Source organism: Syngnathus acus, chromosome 10, assembly GCF_901709675.1.
Source record: "Syngnathus acus chromosome 10, fSynAcu1.2, whole genome shotgun sequence".
NCBI lineage: Eukaryota > Metazoa > Chordata > Actinopteri > Syngnathiformes > Syngnathidae > Syngnathus > Syngnathus acus.
This window is the reverse complement of record NC_051095.1, coordinates 19,548,173-19,561,955: the sequence shown is the minus strand read 5'-3', so window position 1 is coordinate 19,561,955 and position 13,783 is coordinate 19,548,173. Positions and strand designations below refer to the sequence as shown.

General features: G+C 41.0%; 1 protein-coding gene across 2 annotated transcripts in view; it reads left to right on the top strand.

Annotated features, from left to right (window-relative positions):
* The first annotated feature begins 179 nt into the window (after positions 1 to 179).
* fgfrl1a (fibroblast growth factor receptor like 1a) overlaps positions 180 to 13,783 on the top strand; it is a 35,734-nt gene continuing 22,130 nt past the window's right edge. For both annotated transcript variants that reach the window (XR_005099114.1, XM_037261918.1), the window contains exons 1-2: positions 180 to 489; positions 2,300 to 2,388. Coding sequence is in view for 1 of the 2 variants with exons in the window: in XM_037261918.1 (XP_037117813.1) it covers positions 464 to 489; positions 2,300 to 2,388 (115 nt within the window). In the remaining variant the exon portion in view is untranslated. The remainder of the gene's footprint in view (positions 490 to 2,299; positions 2,389 to 13,783) is intronic.

Below are 13,783 nucleotides of genomic sequence, written 5' to 3'. Positions count from 1 at the left end.
GGTCTAATAGAATATCGTTGTTATTTGACAATCTTTGTAAAGAACATGGTCCAAAATTGTCCTCCGACGCGCCTGCCCTCTGATTGGTCAATGCCCTGATTGGCCTCGGCTGTGATTGGTGGAAAGTTCGGGGCGTGGGCGGGCACAATCCATCTCGAGCAGTCCCCTGATTTTCCTGCCTGCGGGCTCAAAGTTTGAGGACACTAAGTGGAGAGCACCCGGGGCGCGTTTTTTTTCCTTCTAGCTTTCTTTCCTTTTTTTAATGCAATATCCCCTCCACTCATCAGTGTGACTCATTAACATAGTATTCATTTTATTTCTTCTCTAAAACTCATTATTACGCCTGATGATCGACATATTTCCAAGCAAGAGGCACATCCTACTGCTGGATTAAGTCACTGACGTCATTTTTCTATCGGTGTATTTTTTTTTGGAGGGGAGTATTAGTTAATTTAACCATCTAATGGCCGGTCGACATATTTTTGAAAAGTAAGTGACATTATACACTTAACAAACGTCTGCACGTGTCGCTTAATATCTCCCGTGCGTGTAAAATCCATGTTACACGTTATTTTCGAACAGGTGGCCTCACAAGTAATAAATAAAGGTGAAAAATACACATTATTTTGAAACAGGTGCGCCACTAATTCAATAATAGTTGGCTAAAAAGTTTACTTAAAGAATTGACATCAGTGCTCTGCTGTGACGTTATTCAATGACAAAATAAGCAGAGCTGTCACATTAAAATGACAAAAGTGTGATTTTCCTCAAATTTCTCATATTCATGATCTATTGCATTACTAGTTGCTCTCTTTAGTAGGTAATATTAAGAATAAATTGCATACGAGGCTCAAATAGACTTGTGTAATTTATGACTGGTGTTTCATTGTTTCCACTAAATAAACTATTTAATGAGCGGTATTAAAACCACTGCATTAATCTACTCTTCATAAAGAATGGTAAAAAACAAATCATGGGAAAAAGAGACACTCACTGGACAGGTGGACGTCATAAATCTCGCTGTAAATCATAAATGTTGTAGTCGCGAGATAGCTCAGTTTAATTTTGACAGGTTTATTTACCCACAGTCCCCTCAAACTTGTATGATTTGTTTTAAAAGTTCTGGAAATGACAGATGTGTCCTCTGATCTTCCTCTAGCTTTATTTTCATCCTATTTTTCCACCAAGGAGTGTTGAGAACGAACTGAAATGACAAACAGTGGAACTGTGAGGGGGAGGCTGAAAAGTTGCCGGATGTGTTTATGAGAAAAAAGTTGTATGAGGAAAGTAATAATACAACTACAAAAAGTCATGGTATTATGGTAAAATGTCATTTTTACCAGAAAATATGCCACATACCATGAGAACCCATACCATGAGCTGTATTGCATCCGTTTAAACCACGTGTGACAAACTCTAGGCCTCTGGGCTAAATCCGGCACACAACATCATTTAATATGGCCCATGAAGCCAAACACGTAATGTGTGTTGCCTTTACGTTTCTTGTCAATTGTCTTCACTTTTAACACTGAGATGAATTATTGCAATAATTTTTGTGAATTTAATGCTGTGAGAATACAGAAAATACGATAGTAGATACCAAGAAAAAGCGATTTCCCAAGAATAAAGTTGTAATACTAGGAAAACCATATTATGATCAAAAGTATTATGACAGTCATAATGGTACTGAGAGAAATTGTCGCAATACTTCAATAAAAAGTAATTCTATGAGAAAAAAGCTGTACTATTATGATAAACACTCAAGTTACAAGAGTGAAGTCATAGCATTAAGAAAAAAGTCACAAATTTATCCCCAAAAAAGTAATGCAGTGAAAATAGAATCACCATTTTATGCAACAAAAGTAATACTGAAAACAGATGATTAAAGTTCTTATACTATGAAAAGAAACTGTTGTAATAAGAGTAGCATAAAGTAAATTTAGATTATTAGAAAATTATTCATGACTTCCAAAATAAACAATAACACAAGAATGAGGACAGATAACTAAGGTTGCCACTCACCTAATGATGTGGCCAAACATGAGAAAAATTAGGTTAGGTTGATGACTCAAAGCGGCGCACCAAGCAAATGATCCTAGCACATAGTACAACCAACTCACGGCAACAGAAAAACTGAGACTCCTGGCGTTCTTACTGTAAAACGTGTTGAGGTGCACTTATACGTTACTTAATTATTATTGTTTTTTTTTTAAAACCACTGAATTTTTTTTGAAAAGGAGTAAAGAATTGAATGATTACAATGGACAAGTAATCTTGACAACAATGCTGATTTTTGTAGGCTGAAGACATCTAAAACCTCTGTGATGACGTCAGTGTTGTTCCACCTGCTGCTGCTGGAGTCCATCTTGATGTGCTGTGGGGCCAGAGGTCAGTGACATCCAGGAAAGGTGGAATGTGTCCCACTACCTTTGCCACCTATTGCATCACTAAATGCTGTACTGTGTACGTGACTCTCCGTGTGTGGTCTTGTTAGCTGAGAGGTGGGTGGGCAGAGTCTGCGCAGAAAAGATGCTACAACAGTGGTTCTCAAGCTTTTGTTTGAAGCCATCCGCTCTACAATTGAGCAAAAATATTGAAATGGACATTATTAAATTAAGTCATAGTGAATAACATGTCATATTTGATGACATAGGTTACTTGCAATAACAGCATCAAGCCATCCACTCCTCTCTTTGAAAACAATAACATTTCCATAACATTTTATACTTAGCTACAGTACTTGTGTTTAATTGCCACGAGGATTAGAAAAGTTTCTCCCGTGTAAGGGATTACTAGACCCAAAAAGGTCAAACCCCCACGAGTAGAATAACAAACAAGGGTGCCCCGTGCAGATGAGCGGATGCTAAGCACCGGGCGGAAGCCACCGAGATTGCGTCGCTGATGATTTTTCTCGCCACAACAAAGCGGCATTGAGCCAGGCGGCGTGCTGCCACGGGACCAAAAGTAAATACAGGGGCCATAGATGAGTAGATCAGATTAGGCTGTTAGGGGGATGTTTGCAGGGCATTTCCTCCTCCTCGGTGGAAGGCGGGCAGGAAGTGACGTGGGAAGCCAGGAAAGACGCGGGCAGCGGGAGAAAAAAAACAAGAGACCAAATGACCAGGAAAGCCCCTTTCACACTGGCTGTGTCAGCTGGTCAGTTGTTCAATTTGTAAGGGAATTAGCCAGCTTCTGAAATACAACCCGTACGCGATTTTTGTGGCAGAGCAGAGGTGGAATAACACAAATACTTTTTCTGTGGAGTATTCACAAGTGTTTTTATTGTTCTTTATCAATGTCTTTCTGCTAAAATCATCTTTTTGTACCAAAATTCAAAATAAAAACACAGGAAAGCTGTAAGCATACGTGCTAACTACTAGGTCACTATGTTTCTCTGGGGCAGGTTATAGAAGTTTTTTCTAAACACGTTAAGCAGAGACAGGAAATACAAAGCAGACAGTATATACAGCAAATCCCCCTCCATTTTGGGGGTTGCCTTCCAGAATACTCCGCAATAAGTGAAAACCGCAAAATATAAATCCACCTTGGGCACGATATCATGATTCAACTTGCGTTATTTCATCTTCATTCATTGCCCTTTTAAAACATTTATGGAAATTATTTTTTTAAATGCCGCAAAATGCCAGCAAAGAGCGAAAATACAAAATTTATAACACTGACCAAAAAAATCTGTGAAATACAGGGACCTCAAACCCGAAAGCTGTGATGAGAGGGTTGTATGGTATTGTGTCAAATGTCATTTAAAATGAATAAACTAGTCTCCTTTAAAATTAATAGGTGTTTTGCTTTGAATGTGAATAGTCCTCAGCGATAGCAAATGGTTTCAAGGAGTCAAAATGATGTTGCAGACATTTGGATGGCAGCTGTTGAGGTCCAAAGGGCCAGCATTTGCTTTTTACATTAGCACGAAACCAATTCTGCCTCCTTTTGAAATATGATGCCATTTTGCTGCTACACGTTAGTTTCACACACATACAACAGAATCTTTGAAGGGGAATTTGACAGTTTTTTTTGGAGATGGCTGATATGACAACTATGGGCATTAGCTTTGGCTGCTACATGCTGTGACACATTCTAAAAAAGAAGCTATTAAGACAATTCCGGCATTCCCACCAACCCCCAAGACCACCTTCATAAGCCCCCCTAAAGCCACACCAACCACAACAAGCAGTGTGCCTGTGGAACTCCAACGTTGACATCATTTTTTTCTTATTACAACTACTAAATCTCGATTTTACGCGGACTTTGGGGTCCAGAATTTAGGAATTGCATCTTGTTTTTTTTAGAAAGACACGTTTTTAGGCAGTCGAAGGGGTCCTTTGTTACATTAATTTAGGTCAGGCAGGGTCCATTTGCTCCACACACATCGGAGTCTGTTGACATGTCATTAAAAGAGAAGCAATGCGCAGATGACAATATTGGGTGGATTCAGAAAGTCATTTTGATGCAATGTGAATTGGATGGCAGAGAGAATAAAGCAGCCACTTATTCTACTAATGTGTCCAGCCACGCTCTTTGACTTGTGTGGATGAGGTGCTTCCGCGAACTTCCCCCTTTCCAAATCAAAAACAATCCTAGCTATGTATCTGTAACAGTGTAATAAAGTTGTCATAAAGATCAAACAGCCAGACTTCTTATTGTCTAACGCCTTTAAATTGTTCAAGGAAATTCATTAAATCACTAGCACTAAGGTTTATGCACTAGTCAATTAGCTTCCTAAGGTCATATCGTCCATCTGATGAAAATGTATTTATGACGAAAAAAATTGGGTTCCATGAACAAACCGCGTTAGACAGAATGTCAAGTAGCATCAAAGCGAGTAAAATCAAGATTTAGATGTATTTTGATGATTGTGGTATTTTGCACATCATATTTCCCACTTTAGGCAATGAGATGTTTTAAATTTGTTCAAAGCAGCTTGAAAAAGTGTTGAAGTCTTCAATTTGACTTCCATAAATCCAAAATGTTAACCATCAGCAGGGCTGTAATCCAACCTGATTTATTCACTGACTGATTACGAGCCATGTCCTGTTACTTTTGTATGTTATAGGCTTCTTGTGTGGGTTTGTTTGTCGCTCGACAGTCATGCTGCAGTCCGGATGCACTCCCTTAAGACCAAACCTCAAGTCAAATATAAGATGTGGCCGACAGAATTAGAAGCTGTCTGTCATTGTTGTGGCATAGCATGGCTGACATGTGCGAACCTCCCTCGCCAACCCAGCCCCCCCACCCCACAAAATCTCCCCTCCCTTCAAACCTCGCAACCTCGGTGCCAGCTGCTGATGTGGAATCCACACCAGGGGGGGAATGTGAGAGTAGTGTGAGAGATGTGGGGGTGGGTGTATGCTGGTGGGCCCGCAGAGACCACAGCTCTTAAGGCGCTGTAGTCAGACACCAAATTTTGTTTTTGTCACCCCATCATGAAATTGATAGAATTCCTTTCTCATGTCGAGTTGGGTTGCTTTGGTTGATTGGTCAACCATTGTAATCATTGCAAAAGTCCAAATTTCAATCGCGTGCAATATTTTAGTACAAGGAACCATATTTGGGAACGGGGGCCAAAATGGAGGCCGCATGCCTCACTAGACTGCAGTGGAATCCAGCCAAACTATAAAGGAAGTTATGGATAAAAGACAACAAAGTACAAAAAAAAAGTGCATGTTAATTATATAGTCATGGAGTATGGTTTAGAGACATTTTGCGTGCAAGGAAACAAAGTATTTGTTAAGTTGCACTAAAATGGATGCCACATGTCTTACTATAAGTACAGAAACTGTGATTCTTCCCAGCCAATCAGTAAAGAAAGGCAATGATGACATTGTAAAAAAAATGGTTGGTTGGTTGGTTGGTTGGTTGGTTGGTTGGTTGGTTGGTTGGTTGGTTGGTTGGTTGGTTTTTATTTGATTGCTTATCCATTACCTGGTTGTTTGCTTTGTTACATTGATGTGTCAGTCAGTCAGGTAGGTAGGTAGGTAGGTAGGTAGGTAGGTAGGTAGGTAGGTAATGCTCATGGCATGTCAGTTACTTAGTTGATTACTTATTTGTGTATATGTGCAGAAGAAGAATGATGCGATGGTTGGTTGGTTGGTTGGTTGGTTGGTTGGTTGGTTGGTTGGTTGGTTGGTTGGTTGGTTGGTTGGTTGGTTGGTTGGTTGTGATTTGGTTGGGTAGTTAGTCAGGTGGTTGGTTTGTTACTTGGTTGGGTAGTTAGTCAGGTGGTTGGTTTGTTCCTTGGTTGACTGGATAGTTACTCGGTTGTTTGGTCGCTTGTTACTTGGCTGGTTGTCAGTTGGTTGATTAATTCCTTAGATGAGCAGATGTGCAGAAGAAACGTATTAGCGGTGGACACGGTGCTTGACCTTTGTTAACGACTCCCCCATGACGCAGTGCTCGACTCATTATTACGCGCTTGTAATCCCTGTGTTGGTCTGGTGGCATTGTTGTCACTGCAGGACACAACAGCCCCATTCATTGTCCAGTCTTCCGTGGACGTAATCTCCACGGCCACTTGTGGGCTTTTTGCGCCGAGTTTTAGACAAGGCAAGAGGAGGCATGGAGGGACAGCAGGGTTGTTCAATCAGATTGTACGACACAAAAACATGCGTTTTTGTCATTTAGAAAGCCCATCCATCAATCCATTTTCTGAACCGATTATTTACCCAAGAAATACCCCCCCAAATAAAAGTATTTTTAAATTTCCAGTGAAGTAGTTAAATAAATCATTCTCTTCAGTTGTAGAGTCACCATTTTTCAGTATGTAGTTACTGCCGTTTCTACTGCCCTGAACTGTATCCTCAAGAGTTGATGACTTCAAAGTTGAGTGTTTTTTTCCCCCCGTTGTTCTCATCCACATTCATACATTCTTAACTGTTTGCATCATAGTGCGAGATATAAATTCAAGTGCAGAAAGCATGCAGACAGAGACATTAGCGCACACTGACAAATGGACATGACGTGTTGACTGACGTCGGTGTGTGTGCGTGCATACACCTGTGTGTGTTTTTGCGAATGTGGTTACGTCCTCCAGTGTCAGTCAAGGCCTCTAAAATTTTGGGATACTGGCGTGGCATGCATGTTGTTGTAGTGTACTCAAACAATATGTAATACCGAAGCACAATGTAATGGCATCAGGTAGGATACAATAAAATACTCTTTAGGTACGGTCGGTCGGTCGGTCGGTTGGTTGGTTAACTACTTGGGGTGTTGTTAGTTGCTTGGTTGGTAGGTTGCTAACTACTTGATTTTCTAGTTAGTTCATTTGACGGTTGATTTGTTGCAGTTTACTTCTAGTAATTTGTTGGTCAGTTACTTTGGTAGCTTATTTTGATGGTTGATTATTGTGGGGAAAGTGTGTAACAGGCATGCCAGCGCAGTGTAACAGTTCCAACAGCAGGCCTTTGGCACACTCGCTGCGGCCCGAAATGTGCTCTCTTTTGGCAGACGAGCACAGATGTACTACTTACTGCCTGGCTCCAAAGTTTTAGGACTAGTTCATTCATACAAAAATAAAGCGTCACTTTACAATAATTGTATCAAACCTAAGTATTATTTGCAAAGATGTGTTAACACCAGGACTGTCAGAAGAGTCGTTAGCAATATTGATTCTAAAATGATTCGAGGGTGACAGCCCGAATACTACATTAGGCACGACTGTCATTGACATACAGTACAACATACATGCAAAAGGTGAAAGGAAGCCCCCTTCCGATATGACACTTCATTATATGAGAAGACCGCTTTTTCTTTGGATGTTTTTAGTCTCAGCCAGCCACTAAAAGGACAGAAAAATTGGGGCTCGGCCACAGATTAGAACAAGACACACGTGGATCAACAAATGCACTTAGTCACAGCTCAGGATTTTCAAGGAATGTGGGAGGTGGGCACGGTGTGTGTGGTTTGCGTGTGTGTGTGTGTGTGTGTGTGTGTGTGGTTTGTGTGTGTGTGTGTGTGTGTGTGTGTGTGTTGTGTGCATGCTTGGAATGTCCATCTCCCCACCCAGTCATCCAGAAAAAACACACACACACACACACGCACTCACGCACACACACACACACACACACACACACACACACACACACACACACACACACACACACACACACACACACACAAACATAGGTGGGAAGGATGAGGATTTACTTTTCTGAATCAGTATCCCCACCTTTCAAACTTATTTAGTCACCATTATTGAAATGAATCAATCAATCGATCGCTCAATCAATAAATACACCAAATTCTCGATTTTACGCAGACTTTGGGGTCCAGAATTTGGGACTCGCGTTAACCCCGAAAGCACGTTGTATAGACAGTCTTGTTTATTTGGAAAGTTTTAGAATGTTTTTAGGCAGCCGAAGGGATCCTTTGTTACATTAATTTAGGTCAGGCATATTGTTGGACAGTCGAAGGGGTCCGTTTGCGCCACACACATCGGAGAGTCTGTTGACATTTTATTGAAAGAGAAGCAATGCGCAGATGACAATATTGGGCGGATTCAGGAAGTCATTTTGATGCAATGTGAATTGGATGGCAGAGAGAATAAAGCAGCCACTTATTCTACTAATGTGTCCGGCCACGCTCTTTGACTTGTGTGGATGAGGTGCTTCCGCGAACTTCCCCCTTTCCAAATCAAAAACAAGCTACGTATCTGTAACACTGTAATAAAGTAGTCATAAAGATCAAACAGCCAGTCTTCTTATTATCTAACGTCTTTAAATTGTTCACGGAAATTTATCAAGTCACTAGCGCTATGATTTACACGCTATTCAATTAGTTTCGTAAGGTCCTTATATGGTCCATTTAAAATACCATTAAAAGACAAAAAAAATTGGGCTCCATGACAAAACCGCGTTAGACAGAAAGTCGCATAGTATCGAAGTGAGTAAAATCGAAATTTAGGTGTAATTGCTTATTGCTTACTAACCCAATTAGCCAGGGTACAAAAGTGCCATTTGTTGATTTTTGACGTTTGAAACATTACTAAATAAAATAAAAATACTCAATAAGAACTTTTCATCGTATCAAGGGCTGCGTTTTAGAAAAATCAAATAACCAGTTATTCAATTCAAAACAAGTTTTGGCTTTTGTTTTGTTTTTCCCCTTGTGGTATTTTCTTTATTTCTGCGGACACCTAACAATGTTATGATGTCTTATGACCAAAAAAAGCAAAATAAAAACCAAAGTATGTGTTGAGGCTTGCTGAGCCAAGGTACCACACTATCTTCCATGCGGCACTCTGTTGAGGTAACATGGAAACAACCGCAGGTGTGTGTGGGCATGTGTGTGTTTGTGTATGTGCATGCTACATGCACGTGCGTCCCTGTGTGTGAATATGTATGGTCACATGCATTTGTGCAAATATATACAAGTGCATGTGTGTTTGGGACGTGTGTGAGCGCGTACGTGTACATGTTGGGGTTAGACTCGGTTGTGTAGTGGTGTGTGCGTACGTGTATGCACTTGTGTGTGGGTGTGTGCTATCATTTGCGTTAATGAGTAATAGCGTCTGCCTCCAGAGAAGCTGATAACCGTTAGGTTGAGGACACACCCACCCACGTACACGCACACACACATACACACACACACACACACACACACACACACACACACACACACACACACACACACACAGGACTGGAGGTCAGGACTGGGTGATCTCTATTTGGACACAGTCGAAGTTTGCACACAGGCGTCCGCTCGCTGCAGGATGCTCTGATTTCCATTAGAAGTTGAAGGTCAGCGTGACCGCTGCAAACACATTCTTGGCTGTAAGAGTGTGTAGACACTCTTGACAGGATGCACTATACAGGTTCCACATCCTAAATATTACTAAGGCAGAGATAGGACCAACAAGGATCAGGGTCAGGGATGGGATTAGACACAAGTAGTCTTTGGTTCCTCACAGGAGATACTACATATCAATAAGCAAATAGAAAACAGCAAGAAACAAAAATTATTGAAGAATAAGAAATCAGTAGATAAGACACCGATGACACAAACAAGAGACTGTCTCACATGGCTACTTGAATAGAAGCTTATTTATCATCCAACTGCCTTTGAGTCTCCCTCAAAGCCCCTTGCCTCCAGGATAACAAGGCAGGCGTGGCTGGCTGACATGCTACGAGCTGCTGTTAGAGGTGGAAGCAGCTTTTGTACATCCCATTCGGGCTTTGTGTTTGAGTGTGTGCAGGATGACAGTATGCCTACGCGCATACACACAGACATGCACGCACACTATCTTTGTTGAGTGGCAGCTACGGATTAAGTTGTCTCCTAAAACACACACGCACTCGCACGCACACACACACACATTATCTTTGTTGAGTGACAGCTACCCAGTAAATTGTCTCCTAAAACACATTCATTCAAACACACACATACAAGTTAACTGCTACTTGTTAGCCCATTGTGACAACTAACATCAGGCCTTTGGGGGTAGTCACGCATCTCGTTTTATGAAATCGTTAAGTTAACCCTTGCCTCACAGATGAGCCTTTTTCATTCTATTTATGACAATACTTAAACAAATGTAAAATAAATTATGTACTTCAGCGAGTCTCATACAAATGTCAAAGGAACTTCAGGGCCTCTCATAAATTAATTTATAACGTTAATATTCATAAGAAAATGCAAGTAGAACTTTTTATAAAATACAAAAACATTTAACAATAATATAAAATACAACAAAATTACATGAAAAAAATCAAGCAATTATTTAAAAAAATACAACTAAAATAATAATCCTCACACCGCTCATTTTATGGTAACTGTCAAGTGTCAAAAGAAATTAACCTGTTTGTGTCGAAAATGCACCTCACATTTTCCGACATTATTAATAGGAATAAAATGCAAAAGTATGACCCCTGCCCCCCACCTACGGAAAAAAAACAGATAGGGGGAAAACTTGTGGTGGGAATATTTAAAAATGATATAATAATCTTAAAATATTCATAAAATATATTTTTTAACACCTGTTTCATGTGGAAACGTCTGGTGCCCATCCCAGCTGACTTTAGGCGAGAGGTGGGGCATAACATACATAAGTTGGTCACCAGTCAGTCGCAGTCACGAGAACTCCATCCATCCATCCATCCATCCATCCATCCATCCATCCATCCATCCATCCATCCATCCATCCATCCATCCATCCATCCATCCAGCAGACGACACCCTGAACTGGTCGCCAGCCAGTCGCAGGGCACATATAGAGACAAACAACCAACCACACCGACATACACACCGTCACTGAGCACACAAGTCAGAGTGCACCCCATACACCATCAGTAACTTCAGCCACGAGAAGTCTTATATACTCAAGTTTAGCGTGACTTCACGTTCTGTTCTGAAAGCTTGATAGTCATTCTTTTTCCCTGACGCACACAAACACAAACCCCTGTCTGGCTTCCCAGCCAACAACAACAGCAGTGTTGCGATGCACCCTTCGGAACCTTCCGAGTCGGCTGTGTCTTTTTGTTATTTTAGCACAGCAAAAACATTGGTAAGATTTAGTATTTTCTTTTCTTTCCATTTATGGCTACCGTAATTTTCGGACTATAAGTCGCACCGGAGTATAAGTCGCACCAGCCATAAAATGCCCAAAAAAGTGAAAGAAAACCATATATATGTATATAAATCGCTCCTGAGTATAAGTTGCCCCCCCACCCAAACTATGAAAAAAAACGCGACTTATAGTCCGAAAATTACGGTACTTTCCCCCATACAAACAGCGAGGGCTGTGAGATTAGCGCAGGGGCGGAGCTTGAACATTTTCTGTGGAGTGGCCATGATGAAATTAAAAGGTGGCACTAAGGTAACATAGTACGTACAAACGCACATATGCATACAGTCTCACAACTCAGTGATTGTCAGGTCAGCCTTGGCTGAAGCGTAAACATGGCACAAAGACATTGTTTATCCCATGTGTTTTCCAAAAACATTCAACTTTGGCAACAACGACGTTATCAGGCTGACAAAATGCTGACAAAATTACCGCCATTGCCACTATGTCTTCCCCTCGTCAGACTGCACAATATAGCACGAAAACAGATGTGCACGTGCAAGAGACTGACACACACACACACACACACACACACACACACACACACACACACACACATACAAAGAAGTGCGCACTGACACACAAACATCCTTTAAGGTGCTGCAGGATGTCACATGGAAAAGTAATATAAAAGCCAAATGGGCTAAACATTCTGGAAAGTTGTAAAAGACAACTGCAACTTTCTTTCCTTTCCTGCACACATTCTCCCACACACACAAACTATTGGGGGTGGGGGGTTATTTGCAGAATTATGAGGAAGAAAATTATAAAATATCAGGCAAAAAACTTGTTGAACAGATAAACAAAGCATATTGGATATTTTAGATTTCTCCAACAAAAAAATCCTGAAATATTAGACAAAATAAATATAATTAAAAAGAAAAATCTTCCATTTTTTCAATGATTTAAAACATAAAATTCAATTCATTTTTAGATAAATTGTTCACTCCTGGCCCAATTGTTGCTTACTGTAAAGGGAGTTGAATTGCGTTCACTACAACCATACAGCGCTTATGTTGCAAGTTTGGAGCAGTCTAAAACCCCACTACACACACACACACAGACACACACACACACACACACACACTAAACACAGGCACAAACGAACACACAAACATTGACAGAGAAACTGAGATCAGTTTCCCTTGAGGAGGTTGCGATGCTGTCTTCTTCACTGGTTAACTGTCCAAAACTTGAGCAGTTCACCAAGAGGTCCTGCTCCTGCAAAGCTTTAGTGTGTTTGTGTGTGTGTGCGTGTGTGTGTGTGTGTGTGTGCGCGCGCGCATGCGTGTGTGTGTGTGTGTATAAAACTCACTCTGGAGCGATAAACCACTGATATATGACTCGGCCTGAGAGGGAGAGTGTGAATGATTCGGACGAGGGGAGTGATGTGGAGAAACAGTCTCAAGAGGGTCATGTTGTTTAAGGGGCGAGTCATGGGCGGGGCTGGTCAAGGTATGGGGGGCTTTTGGTGGGAATGAGATTTCAATCTGTTGGGATGGAAGAATGGAAGAAAATGGCAAAGGGAATGGGAGTAACTTGTGGAGTGTTTAAAAAAAAAAACAAGACAGTGGTAACTGGAAATGTTCAGCTTGCATTAGCTAAAACCAATTAGCACTATCACCTCAGTGTGGCTCTAGTTTCGCAAGCAGTGAGTTAGCCTCAGCTTCAGACTACTTTGCACATTTACTTCATAGTGCAGAGGTCTTGGGTTCAAATATGGGCTCTGGGCTTCCACATTCCAAAGACATATGTGGTAGCTTAATTGACCACCCCAAATTGTCCGGAGGTGTGATTATGAGTGTGAATAGTTGTTTGTCTATGTGTGCCCCGCGATTGGGGTGTACCCTGCTGACCACCCGGAGACTATTTCAGAAAGCAGTGAGGGTTTGGTGACAAGTTTCCAAACAAACTCGGTTTCTCTTTATAGTCACCGTACATGTCAGCATGTTTGGCCATTGTTGAAGAAGTCGTGAGAAGATGTCACACAGCCTCCTCTGTTTCCTTCTCCTTCTCTTCCTGTCCTCTGCTCATCTGCAATATTCCATCCCCCTTTTTCTTTTTTCCAAATTTGCACTCTCACTCCCAAAATTTCCACCACCGTTTGATCAATTCTCTCTGATTTTTCTTTTTTTTTTTTTTGTGTAAAAGGTAAAACATTTTTGGTTAATAAAAACATCCTAAAAACTATCTTACTTCCAGTATTAC